The sequence below is a fragment of the Fusarium pseudograminearum genome, chromosome 1 (genome assembly GCF_000303195.2).
Source record: "Fusarium pseudograminearum CS3096 chromosome 1, whole genome shotgun sequence".
Lineage (NCBI taxonomy): Eukaryota > Fungi > Ascomycota > Sordariomycetes > Hypocreales > Nectriaceae > Fusarium > Fusarium pseudograminearum.
Genome location: NC_031951.1, coordinates 4,898,810 through 4,912,399, shown reverse-complemented (window position 1 = coordinate 4,912,399; position 13,590 = coordinate 4,898,810). Strand labels below are relative to the sequence as shown.

The following is a 13,590-nucleotide window of genomic DNA, read 5'->3' as shown; positions in this document are numbered from 1 at the left end:
AGCAAGCCTTGAACCTAACGATCGTTAGCTCTCTAAAATCAGGGAATTAAATTCGTCTTGATCACTGACATATATTTGAGTACGAATAAACGCCTTTGCTTTGATCTTGATGCGCGAACGCAAGGATGAAGGAGATACAGAATGTTGTTGTGTGTGGAAGGCAGAGAATGAAATCAAGTGTTTTGCAGATGGCAACTGCTTGTTGATGTTAAAGCAGGGCAAAGTGTGAGCCTAGAAGAGTGATTGTGTGGTGTAAAACAATAGAGTGAAGGCAGTAAATGGCAGAGGAGGTCACAGGTAGACCTGCCGCTTGTGTTAAGATGGACTGAGCTGATGTGCGATATACTAGAAAGAGCTTGGTGATTGAGGTGGCTCTAAAGGTATTTATTTTCCAGAGGCAGTGAACAGAATCTGCCTGCTTGCCTTATCATAAATCAATGCCATGATTCATATTAAACCAGGTTTGTTGTTGAAGACAGCCACAAAAAGCATACTAGTTCATCAGACACTAACGATTCTCTTTGTTCTCATCAATCTACAGGGTTCAGTTGATTTATTTACCATGAACTAATGAGACAAGATGCGTTTTCAGCCTCATTAGATAGTTCATGAAAGAAAGAATTAGTCTTTAAGCAACTCATTCGATTTCCTCTACTTCATCGTCTTTGAGTTCCCTGTAACGCCCCTCCCTCATGGCAGCCTCCACCGGATTCTGAATATCGACAACGCCTGTGTTTTTCAATCTGCGAATCGGTTAGTCACTTTCACAAAGACGCCACTTCGGTTGTAGTCATACCTTTCAAACAACACAAAGAGTCTTTCAGCTTCTCGTTCCTTTTCCTCTTCTGTCATTTCAGGCTCGTCGACGGGTTTCTCTGCATCAACGTGCTGACCAGTGACAGGATTGACTGGTTTCTGTGAACCAGGATCTGAAGCTGAAGGAGGGATAGGTATGTTGTTTTGGAAAAGGAACCCTGATGCAAAGCCATAGCCGACATTCTCCACAAACTTGTTGGCGTCATTTTCTGAGAGGTCGTAAAGGAGGTGCTGGATGACAGTTCCGACGGACGGAGCCAAAGGATTGTTGAAGTTTTGAAGTAGCTTGGCAGACAATGCATCTCCCTTACCAAGGACTTCTTTCCGGTCCTCCTCAGTGGGTAGAAGCTTCGCTTGTATATACTTCTTACTAGAGTCAGGGGCATGCTTGTATATACTGCTTATGACACCGAGCAGTGGTGAAACAGTGGCGTCGAGTTGATCATCAGGAACATTCTTCATTGCGGCATCCAGGATACTGATCAGTCGAGATACCACCTTTTCGGGATCTCCCTCTGGGTGGATGGACTTTTGACAATCTGACGATCCCACGTCAAGGTTGGCAAGGGCGTTGACTATGAATCCGACAGGTGGGTCAAGCGGCTTTGTCTGTGAAATGTCTTGCTTGAGAAGCAAAGCTACCAAGTGTGGTATCGCTGAAGTGAATGAAGACGATTTGTCGGGACAGTAATAGGTGACATTGAACAAGAGCTTGGCGCTTTCAACCAGTGCCATGTCTTGCATTGGGTCACTTTTGGCCTTTGACTCCTTTGTATGCCGAGCAAGGTTCTCAGAGATGCGATCCGCCAATTTCTCATCGTCGATGAGTTTCTTCAAATCAACTTTGGTGCCGTAAGTAGAGAGGAACAAGATGCGAGAGTTGAGGAACTCGTCGTCAAAACTACCGCCATTGAGCCCCTGGCAGGCATTAGGAGCAAAGCCCTTGTTGACAAATATATCCCGTGTGACGGGCTTGAGCACCATAGCATTGGCCAGCACTCGCCTTGCGGCATCAGCGCTCTTAGTAGATGGCTTGTCATAAGCATGTCGAAGGAGCGTAGAAACGCCCTGTTCAATGGTCAGCGATATGGCAAGACCACATTCAGTCCTCTGCGGGGAGGACAGGGGGGTTTACGGACCTCTTCTGTGTAGAGGGGATCAGCGTTGGTAGGGTCTCGAGTAAGTATTTTTAGTTGGTCCAAAACTGCAGCGCGATCTAACAATGTCATTAGCAGGGTTTCATCTGTTTCTTTCGAGGTACACACCATCTGGGAGATATAGCTCCTGATTGAGATCTTCGCTGAGGTCATTGATCAGTTCTTTAATGTATTCGAGCTTGTCTGTCCCTGTGGGCAGGCCAGTAGGTGGAAGAGTGGCCATTGTTAATGTTGTACAGCGTATACGCTCCTGAATGATGTTGTTTAAGTGTGGTTTTGAGATGAGCGGGGAGAGGATGGATGGCATGAATTTCACTTGAGCCACTAACAAGCGGTAGGAGGTCGGCAGGTATCGCTAGTTGGAGACTTGGGACAGTCGAGTACAGGTAAGAAACAGGTCTGGGATGTAAAGAGCCTACCTCTATTCATTTTAAGATATATACACCATCACTTGTTCCCTCTTTACAGGCAGCTGAACGTCAAAAATGGAAGGTGTAGACAGACAATATCGACTGCCATTCTGTCCTCTCCAATTCGAAGTACCAGAGTTCCAGGTACCTACAATTGCCACGATAGCGCCCGTGCTGGATCTGTAGCGGGTACAAATGTGGTCTCGCTTACCTAAAATCTCAGATACAGATACAGTACCTAAGAGTAACAGATCTAAACTTTGTATTATAGAATTATGTCAATTGATTGTTTCCAATTCTACAGTCTCATAAACTGGCCTAATAATTCCGCCTCTTATGCTCTCAGCATGTTTCTGATAGTCACTGACAACTTGGAAGTACGGAGTGCTGTAGATATTAGGTACGTACTGCCTTAATTTGGGCCCCTACTAAGCCACGGACCCCTGTAGTTACTAAAGTTTTAATTGAATCGCGCTTTTTAACGTGCTAAATCGCGTTCGTCTCGCGCGTTGGCCCGGAGAACAGAAGCGCGGACCTGTCAAGCATTTCCATACTTGACCTTACCCATATTCATGTACTTCCTCATTATGGATTCTAGCTACTGCTAACTCGGACCTCAAAGCTGCGCATACTACCAGCTAATAAAAACATACGCTCTCTTTTCTTCCAGCTCTTTTCAATCCATTGAGATTGTCGAGCGTCTATATACAATTGTTTCGTTTCGTTTGTTTAGTCGCCGCTAATAAACAGTCATATGCGTTTTTCGCGGTTCTTCGGCCAAACTACTGCTGTATAGATCGCCGAAGCTGCCTGGCAGCCATGGCATCTTCAGCCCAGGCCTCCACCTCCCTCGAAGAACTTCCAGCCCGACCTCCAACTCCTCCTCGAGAGTCCATCATAGACAAGACCGATCCTATGAAGGCCTCAGCCAATCACCCATTCGACCCGAGACTGAGCCTTCAGACACCGCCAGGTGCTAATACCCCTACGTCGACCGGGGCAACCCCCTCGGGTTCGACTTCGAGACGGTCAAGGAAGAAGGTCGAATGGTCAAGCCATACCGAATACAAAGATCCCCCTGATCTCGAAGCATCGAGATTCTTCAAGTCATCGCCCATCACCACACCTTCTGCCGCCTCTTCGAGACCCATCAAGGGTATCCTCAAGCCGTCGCCGTCCCCGAATCCTCTGGCATCCTCTCTTAATGGTCAGCCCAACGGTCTTTCGCATCAAGCTAGTATCGCCGAAATGTTGGACTCGACTATAAAACAGCTCGCTGGTCCCGACCGAGACTCACGACTCGACGCTTATATGATGCTCTCTCGTGCGCTCAAGGCATCCAACAACTTGCCCGACAGAGTTGCTCTGCAAGGGAAGATGAGCCTGTTCATGTCTTTTATCGAGCGCGACGTTAGAGCAAAGAACGAAAAAGGAACGGCTGACTCTTCTCTCGTCAACCATGCCCTCAACCTTTTAACGACCTTTTTGCATTTTCCCGCCATCGCATCGACTCTTACCTCCGACTTTGGTGTCTTCATAATCGACCACTGCATTCGATGTTTTTCTGACCCAGCCCTACCGAAAGATCTGGCACGCCATCTTATGCAAGTAGCTGCTTTCCAGTCCTTCTCTTCCAAAGTCATGTCTTCTGATCGAGTTGGCCGGTTAATCACGTCCTTGCACAATATCGAAAACCACTTGACTGGAAAGAGTATCATTATGGGTCGCATTCAGATATACAAAAGACTCATAAAACAATCTAGAGTCCACATGGCCGTTTACACAGACTGGCTGAAGGATATGTTTACAGACATGCTCAGCACAGTTCGAGACATTAGAGCTCAAGCCATCAGCCTGGGAACAGAAGCTGGTTTTGCGCTACGAAACGAGAAGAATGTGATGCGCAAAGTGACAGAGATTCTTCAATCACCGGACGGCAAGACAACATATATTCAGTTCTACATCCGCAAGCTTGAGGAGATGTTCAAGGAAAAGGAAACCGCATCTATAGTCCCGCAGATATGGAGTGTTGTGACGTTTTATCTACAATGTCCTATCAGCCGATGGGTGCACTTTGGACCGTGGTTCAAGCTTGCACAGGACTCCTTCAACGCGGCCGATTTACACACCAAGCAGGAGGCTAACTACGCATGGAACAGATATGTCTATCTGTCCATCACTAACAATAAAATGGGGGCCAAATCTTTGGGTCCCCTCGGACAGCCATTGACAAGTCAATTGCGCCGCAAAATCACCTCAAAGCAATCGGAAGAGGCATTGAAGCTGCGAAGAACAGTCTTGGGCGGTGTCTGTAACCTCTACTACTACGCCTTCCGGCCTAATAACGATATGTCATGGACTGACTCAGCTTGGGATCTTGTCCTTCAACCTCTTATGGGACAACTCCTTAATCTCGATGGTGCAAGTGAGCCGCTCGCGGATTCAGTAACCCAAGCGTCGCGCATCGTGGCCGGACTGTTGGATGTCTCTACCCCAAGAGGTTGGAAAGATGATCGCATCAGAGACACTGCCCTAATAAGCCCCGAAGAGCTGCCCTCGATCGATCCAAGGTGGACTCGCCGCAACTCGGAGAGAGTATTTGGTCTCGTTAGTCCAATTTTGAAGAGAAAATTCACCGATTTAGCCAATCCCGAAAGTTTGACCTACAGGCTTTGGCAAGCCTTCGTCGGCTCCATTGCTGTCGCCTCGGCAAAGGATATCAAGGTGGCAGATGAGACCGCTCGTTTCATAGCCCATTCTTTCGATTTGCTGTCCGACATCTGGACCAAGGGAATACCCGAGGAATCCGAGTCTGGCACAAAATTCCTTTCCAGCGTCCAGCACTATGTCGAAGTCCTCGTTCGCAGTCTTGGCCTGCTTTCCTTCACGGAAAAGAAACTATCCATGTCGACTACTAATACGTTTGAGCCTGCTGCGACACCCTCAACCCGGCTCGACCGAACCGACATGTCAAACGGCGTCGTTCAAACTCCACTACTGCATCTCTTCTCGATGCTCAGCTCCAAGCCTCAAGGAGTAGCCGACGACGATAACCTTGCCGAGTGCTTCCTGTCTATTTTTGCGCCATTCTTCCATGACAAGCCTACTAGAACTCGTATCGAACTTGCGCGGGAAATGCTTCGCCTTCTGCCGCGGGACGTTCTTTCGCCTTACGGCCCCTGGATTCTCGCCGCTCAGAACATCGGCTCCATTTTGGATCAAAACACAGTCCCATCGAGCTCCCACCCGCCTAGCAGCGACAAGCTACTCGGACCCGAATACCGAGAAATCGTCTCCCTCCTGGAACGAGGACTTGTTTCGCACCCCAGTCTTCCAGAAGAACGGTGGTTCTCCCTTTTCAACCTTCTATCGAATCACATTGTTCAAGAGTGTGGAGATGCTGGCCGAGCACTTGGTCTTGTTGAGCCACTGGCAAAGATTGTTACTGACAACTTCTTCGAAGAGTCTGACAGATCAAATGGAACGGCTTTGTCAGTAGCAATCGCGTTATTCGCCGCTGCAAAGTTGCCCCGTGATCGCCAGGCTGTCGAGGCTGCTAGACGACGACTTTGGGGTGCTCCTCCAACTGCATCACGATCATCCTCATTCGACCCATTCCAATATCTTTACCAGCTGCAAAACCAAAGCATGAAATTCTTTTATGACAACGAGACTGAGGGTGTAGACGAGAAAATGGTGGCTTATTTCAAGGCCCTCGACACATTTACCGCCACTGCCTTTTCACAGAACGGCATCAAAACTCTACCGAAGCTCCAACTAGGGATTTCTCATTGGATTCAGGATGAAAAAGCGCACAAAGGTTTGCGCAGTGGCTCTCCTGTTTCTGAACCAGTAAGTCTCATGGTGACATTACTTTACAGCTACTAATTACTTATAGCTACGATCTCTCTGGGACAACATCTGCGCTCAATTTTTGACGCTTGGCCGACTGGAAAAGAAGGATCTTGACACAATTGAGCCACTGATTTCTGCTGCTTTCAGGAGTAAACATCGCCACATCGTGAACAAGATGGCGGAGACGTGGAACGCCTTGGTGAAGGATGAGGAGAGCCTGGACTGCTCTGAGAGTCTCAAGTCAATCATAGCCTCTCTTCGTCCGACCGTTGATGTTCTCTACCCTGGCATGGAAGAGTCCATTGGTGACTTTGGAGCTCAGGTTCAGTCGTTCGTGGACTCGCAAGACGACCTGAGTTTCATGGCGCTCTCTTCGGCCAAGTCTACCGGACCAGATGTCGAGAAAGCAGTTTCACCAGCACCGTCTATGACACCAATGAGCATGAGAGGTCCACTGACACGAAAGCGCCGCAGAGATGCTACTCCTGAGTCGGTGAAGACAAGATCATCCAAACGAACAACCACCCCTCGTCTCCGCCATGACGACTCTCAGATTCAATTTGCTCCAATTGTTTCATCACCACTAGTTGGAGAGTCTCAGCATCTCACAGAGAGACAGATGGAAGTTCGCCAACGGCAAGAGGAGAATGCAGGCCTCTATTCTGACATTCGATCCAGTCCCCGGCCAAGATCGCAGGCTGCTACTGAGGAGAAACCCAATGATTCCGAGGCTCAGAAACCTAGAAATCTCGAGACTACCCCTGAACGAAAAGCATCATACGAAGAGTTCATTACTTCAACACCAACTCCTCGACGGGGTCTAGCTCTGCACATTGAGGGCATCAACGACCCCCCTTCGTCACCTCCGGAGCCGAGACGCAACCCTCTATTATCGGAAATACAAACTCGATCGAAAGCTAGGGACTCGATGGAGAGTTGGCAATTTTCGTCACCACCAGGATCGCCTGCCATTGACCTGCAGGCCGTGGAAACTCGACCAGAAGCAGAAACCCCGACGAAGAGCAACTCATCGGCTAAGAACAAGCGCTCTAAGCGACGCGGAAGAAAGTCAGGATCTTCAAAGAAGCATGAAACTATACCCTCTAGTCTTGCAGGCCAAGGAGAGATGGAAGACGAGAGCGTGTTACCGGACGTACCCCTGACGCAGAATATGGAAGAGGCGGAAGAAGACAAAAACAAATCGCCCATCCACAACCAAGTGGAAAGCCCCCAACAGCCAGAGCACCTTCAAGAAACACCAAAATCTGGAGACGATGAGTTTGTGGATGCCCAAACAAGCCCTATCGGTGTGAAAAACAACGCAGCACCCTCAGTTGACCAGAAGCAGGCGCCCAGCCAGAACCATGAATCCTCTTTTGCGCTCAGTGAAGGAGACGAGAGCAGCTTCATGCGGTTCGTAGTGGAGTTTGAATCAAGGCCGCACCATGACCGCGAACAGTTCGAATCTGTCTCTGTTTCTCCCGAGAATAAGAAGAATAACAATAAAAAGCGTGTGTCTCCGGCAGAGGTTCAGGGCAACACTTCGTTTGGAGAAGAACAGGTGATCACCAAACAACCCTCGCCAGCCGACGTTGTTCCTTCTACACCTGTAGATGCAGGTTCAGAGAACTCCGAACTCCCGTCTACAAATATCCGAAGAAGCAAGAGGAAGAGGAATCGAACTGATCATTCCGTTGAGACTCGCAGCAAAAGGAGACGGTCTACCAATCTGACAGGAGGAGAAAAGCCTGAGGACAATCAGCCAACGTCTCAGGAACCAAACTCGCCTATACCAACCGTACGACGCTCATCAAGACGAAACGCAGGACTGAAAGCCAAGGAACTGCGAAATCAAAAGGCTCAGGCGTCACCAACCACGAAAACAAAACGATTGTCCGCGTCCCAAGCGCTACAGACGTCAAGCCCTAACGATGGACGGGATGGCGGAGACACGGATGAGGAATTGATGTCACAACTCGTGACAGAGTCCATGGCAGCCTCTCAGAGTCAGGATCTGGATGTCAAAATTCCTGATGCACTTGTTGAAGACTCTATGGAAGTTATGTCAGTCGATGAGGCAGCGGCCATGGAAGAGCCTGCTACAGAGGACCGCGAGGGCTCTGTGGAAGAGGCCCAAGACGCAGCAGCTGAGCAAGACGAAACAGAGGAGGAAGTCTCGACTGATGTCAAGTCGGAGTTGATCATGGAGACCTTGCGTGGCGGACTGAAGCAACTACAGGGGGCAGCACTATCTCGTGACGAAGTATACCGATTGGAGGATATGTTGATGGATATGAAGAGAGAACTCTTCGAAGCTGAACGAAGAGGAAGACTTTGAGGCATGCATGACTTAGCGACTGAAAGCATTGTTTATGGGGTGTTTGGAGATTTGATTTGGGTTTTGCTTGTACTATATATAATACCTTCCTGTACAGAGTTATCTGGCCGGGATGCTATCACATAACGTCTCTCAGCGATGCATAACTATAGATATCATTACATAGATGGAAATCAATCGAAGAAATGATTACATGAAAAGCATGTGTCTTGTCGAGCATTAACTCATCCTACAAGTGCACAACCTGATTTGCGAATCGATCTTCCATGCAGCGTGTTCATTTAGTCAAGAACGATTATGGAGAAGATGGAGAGGATCGTTATGGGGCAGAATCTGCCAATTCCCAAATAAGTAATTCTGATTGAGTACGCTGCTTTGGATTCTTCTGATAGATTACTGTTCTGTTTTATACTTGGTCGGGCAATTCTTCCAGGGGTTGGGTAGCAAAGGGATGTCAGTTTTGTTCTCGACTTAGCATTCACTTGACTTCATACATGCACCACACAGCAAAAGATAATAGGAGAGCAATAATTTTAAATCGTTAAAACGCAACGTGAAGGATGAAATTTCTTTTTTCATTTCAGACCGTTAAGCCATCAGTCACCATAGCCTATACGATCTGAAGTGTCCTAACCGGCCAACCTATGCAATGAAACACAATTGATTCGTGACTCCGCGGCACCAGTTTCCAGCTCCCATCAGTTCATAAAACATTCCCGCTCTAGTATCGCTTGCCCTCGCGCAGAGTATCGGCGAACTCGTCCAGGGGACTTCGGATGAGCTTGGTCTCCTTCCAGAGGTTGGGGGTGAGGAAACCGTAGGTGTTGGAGACGGCAACGAAAGTAGCCTTGAGGGTGTTCTCGAGGGTCTTGGTGGAACCGGCAGAGGATGTGTAGGCGTCCTCGACACCGGCGAGCTGGAGGAATCGCTTGACAGCGGGGGAGGCAACGAGGCCAGTACCACGGGGGGCGGGGATGAGCTGTATATGTTGTCAGTTTTCTTCACATCTTTTAATTTAAGGATATCTTGGCTCGGATTGCACGTACACGGACGGTGACGGAACCACACTTTCCGCTCTCCTTGGTGGGCAGAGAGTGGACGGCACCAAGGTTGGTACCCCAGTAACCACGACGGACGGGGATGACGCTGAGCTTAGCGATGATGATGGCGGCACGGATGGCGGTGGCAACCTCCTTGGAGGTCTTGATACCGAGACCGACGTGGCCCTCGGAGTCACCAATGATGACGATGGCCTTGAATCGGGTTCGCTGACCGGCACGGGTCTGCTTCTGGACGGGCTTGATCTATAATTCGAGGAAAAACACACAAGTTAGCAAAACTATTCCGCCTCGTCTTCGTTTATTCTCGCTGAGCGTCTCGTTCGATCTTCGTTCTTCGGAGATAATCGCAAAAATAGTCGGAGGGGTTTTTTGTTGCTGCGCACCTTCATGACCTCATCCTTGAGCTTGGGCAGGAAGTTGTCGACGATCTGGTACTCCTTGATGGGCAGAGAGTGCAGGTAGATCTCCTCCATGCTGTTGATCTTGCCGGCCTTTACGAGACGACCGAGCTTGGTGACGGGCTGCCACTCCTTCTCCTCGTTCTTACCGCGACCTATTTTCTAAAATCAGAATACAACCCCCAAAATCATCACCACAAGAACTTACCGCGGCCACGGCCTCGTCCGCGACCTCTGCCACGGTCACCACCTCGGGAAGCAAAGCCTCCACCGCGAGAAGTTCCTCGGTCAGCCATTGTGTCTGATTGTGTTGATTGAGCTGGGGGGTGGGAGGAAGAAGTTGGGTGCTGCGCAAGAGCAAAGTGTTGGTGTTTGGCGTTCAATGGTATCTTTTTCGCTGGCGGGGGGTCCAGCGCACAACTTGAGAATTTAGCGAGCCCTAATGATTGTGGAGCTGCCTGAGACTTTAGGCCAACAATTGTTCTCGTCAAGGAGAGAAAAGGTGGGGTGGGCTCTTCACCTTGTGGCTCACCGAGACTAACATGGATCTGCGTCTCGGTCAGTCGGTCAAAAAAGCCACCCCGCCAACCCGCCTGTCATGACTGATCGGCAAACTTCAATTACAATTAAGATCCTAGTCCGAAATAAACATCACTTCAAGTACCTACATATTTTACACACTACTAGTAATACATATTAACAATTCCATCAACCAATCGTTTCGTGTATATCACTATACTCAGAAACTATGCAGAGCGGCGGAATACAGAACGCCTAACAGAAGCCATTTTGTCACTTCCATCGCAGAAAACACAAGTCGTTGCGCAGCAGAGTGACTTAAACCATAGAGGGGAATGGGGTATGCATGTTCTTCGTACGCGCCTGGCAACTCCAGGCCTTCATTAATGAGGGTATCGCAGCTCAACTACCACGTATTCCGACTTGTTCCAGATAAACCACCAGGGTACATTACTCTTGTGCTGTCTTGATGATCAGGTTTTCTGAAGGTTGCACCCGTTGAGCCCACTCGCTGCCATATCGGTTAGCGCAATTCATATCAGGAAATTTCTGAGTGAGATACTTACGTCCAGCTACCATCGTAGACTTTCCTAGACTCGGGTGATCCAACGCCGGCCTCCTCCAGAGCAGTGTCGATAACGCAAGCTGTCACACCAGTACCGCAAATTGAGACGATGGGATGTTGCGAGTCGACGCCCTTCTCAGCAAATAGCTTCTTCAGTTCATCCTTGGGAAGGAAAGCCTTGGTCTTAGGATCCAGCACGGAACTGAAGGGAATGTTGATAGACCCAGGCATGTGACCAGAGGAGAGACCTTCGCGGGGCTCAGGAGCTTCGCCAGTAAATCGGTTGTGAGGTCGGGCATCAATGACCTGAACACCCTCGGCGCCCTCCTTATTGTGATCTTGAGCAATCTCCTTCACCTGCTCGAAACTTGCGACACTGTCCTCATCCATGCCAGGAATCTGGTAGGGGCGGCACTCGACAGTATAGATTTCTCCTGACTCGGTTGGTAGACCCTGTTCCACCCAGAGCTTGAAGTTGTTTAGCACGTGGACCTTGTTGTGACCGAAAACCTTCAATGTCCAGCCCACGCGAGGAGCGCTAAAGATGCCAAGCTCCTTGCTGTCGTAGACCACGACTGTGTCCTCTTTTCGGATTCCAAGCCCGCTCATGGCAGCGGCAAAGGTCTTGGGATTGGGAAGCATGTGAGGGTAGGGACTGCGCCTATCAATGTGCTTGTCGAGGTCGAAGAACCGGGCCTTGGGGATTCTCTGCTCGCGAAACGTTTCGATTCCGGATCGCCCGTCATTTGGCATGAACCACGATGCGCAGAGGGGAATGACTCGAGGATCGGTGCTAATCGTTGACGGAGGATTCTTTTGAAGGGCTTCGTGAAGCTCTTTCGGCGAGACAAGGTATGATGAGAGGTTTCGGCGGTTGATAAGGACAGGTCGGGAAACCTTGGAACTCCATTGATGAATGCCTGCTCTTGTTGAGCGGCTGAATGCGACGGACGCCATCGTGATTATGACGTGTGTCGAGTTGTGAGGAGGAAATTGGTGTTGCAGGATGCTCAGTTACCTGACGTAGGGCAAGTTCCTGAGTGGATGATAAGAGTCAGAGTTAGCCGGACGAGCTATAAAAAATAGCAAGTCGGGTGTCGAGAGGAAGAAAAGACAGTTAGCAAAAAGGCCTAACTGTCCGTCTACGTCCGCATCAATCCGTGAGAATCCGAATTCTAATAAAGCGTAAAGTTGAAGTGAGGTAAAGGTAAAGGCAATGACGAGAGGTTAAACGACCAATCGAGTCAAGTTTGAATGGTGATGCGGGCGATAATCGAATCCTCCATGACTTTGCAGCGGGTTGGAGCTTGGACCACCTTCATCAGTCATATCAGATGTTGAATTATGACGAATTGGCAGAGGGTTTTACAGTGGGTTGCGGTGTGATCAGTGGGATGAGGTCACTGAAGCCTTGGTCGATAAGCGCCCACCACAGTCTGGACTGCGCACCTACCTGCCTTAGTATCCAGTGGGTGGTCCACTCCATCTCTCCCTGCGTTAGTGCTTCAAACCTTGAACCTTCTTTCATTCGGAACAGCTGCACAGCCCTTGTTGCTTTGGCTTTGGCGTTTAATCTTTTCAACCCCAATAATCAACCTTTGCTCTGGTAAAGAGGCAAAACAACATGAAGGTCACCATCAAAAAGTGGAATTCCGTCGCTACATGGCGTTGGGACTTGCCAGAAGACGATGTTTGCGGTATCTGCCAGGTCCACTTTGACGGGACGTGTCCGACTTGTAAATATCCAGGTGATGACTGCAGCTTGTGTAAGTAAACATTAAACAGTTTTATTGAGCTGAGCTGAACTGAACTGACTTTATCCAAGTGTCAGGGAAATGCGGACACAACTTTCACATGGTTCGAACTAATCTAACCTTATCTCTCTGATTATTGCTGACTAGGGTTGCCTTGTGTTCAGCATTGTATCATGGAATGGATCAAGCAAGAGTCGTCAAGGGGGCAGTGCCCCATGTGTCGTCAACGTACGACCTCCCTTCAAAACAAAATAGTCCCTGTGTTTGTGATCTTCAAGCTGACATGATACACAGGCTTTGAGTGGAATGGGCAAGTGGACGAGACAGTCACTCAAGCCGAGTAAAGGCCATAGTTAGTTACATTATGCGAGGTGTCAGGCGTTTCCCAGGGCGTTCAAAGAATCCGGTCAGACATGGTTGTTAGGAAAATGTGCACATCATTCTCGACCGCCTACTGGTTAGTTTACTACTTGTGACGTGTGGCTTGATAGATGAGCCATGCCTGTGTGTATGCACAACTCAGCGGGCAGTGTGAAGCAGCCAGCACAGCCTCACTCAACCAAGCTGACTGCGTCAGTCAACAGTTGAGCCTCCAACTTGATTTTATTCCCAGAAGATTTTTTTTCTAATTGATGAAACCAGAAATTAGAGTTCGAATAATTCGAATTAAATGATCTGCTCGTCAGTTTCTTCTCGAACTTGAACAATTCTTGAAAG

General features: G+C 48.9%; 4 protein-coding genes across 4 annotated transcripts; 1 reads left to right on the top strand and 3 right to left on the bottom strand.

Moving 5' to 3' along the window:
- Positions 1 to 637: 637 nt before the first annotated feature.
- On the bottom strand, positions 638 to 2,196 carry FPSE_05014 (uncharacterized protein; the record flags this gene model as incomplete). The annotated part of the gene is made up of 4 exons (XM_009258132.1): positions 638 to 743; positions 797 to 1,884; positions 1,956 to 2,032; positions 2,082 to 2,196. 4 exons carry the CDS (start codon positions 2,194 to 2,196, stop codon positions 638 to 640), a joined length of 1,386 nt encoding a protein of 461 aa, XP_009256407.1.
- Positions 2,197 to 3,202: 1,006 nt separating this feature from the next.
- Positions 3,203 to 8,576, top strand: FPSE_05013 (uncharacterized protein; the record flags this gene model as incomplete). The annotated part of the gene is made up of 2 exons (XM_009258131.1): positions 3,203 to 6,235; positions 6,282 to 8,576. 2 exons carry the CDS (start codon positions 3,203 to 3,205, stop codon positions 8,574 to 8,576), a joined length of 5,328 nt encoding a protein of 1,775 aa, XP_009256406.1.
- Positions 8,577 to 9,297: 721 nt separating this feature from the next.
- FPSE_05012 (uncharacterized protein) lies at positions 9,298 to 10,331 on the bottom strand (the record flags this gene model as incomplete). Its single annotated transcript, XM_009258130.1, has 4 exons — positions 9,298 to 9,555; positions 9,623 to 9,880; positions 10,021 to 10,190; positions 10,244 to 10,331. 4 exons carry the CDS (start codon positions 10,329 to 10,331, stop codon positions 9,298 to 9,300), a joined length of 774 nt encoding a protein of 257 aa, XP_009256405.1.
- Positions 10,332 to 11,004: 673 nt separating this feature from the next.
- On the bottom strand, positions 11,005 to 12,076 carry FPSE_05011 (uncharacterized protein; the record flags this gene model as incomplete). Its single annotated transcript, XM_009258129.1, has 2 exons — positions 11,005 to 11,065; positions 11,121 to 12,076. 2 exons carry the CDS (start codon positions 12,074 to 12,076, stop codon positions 11,005 to 11,007), a joined length of 1,017 nt encoding a protein of 338 aa, XP_009256404.1.
- Positions 12,077 to 13,590: the final 1,514 nt, after the last annotated feature.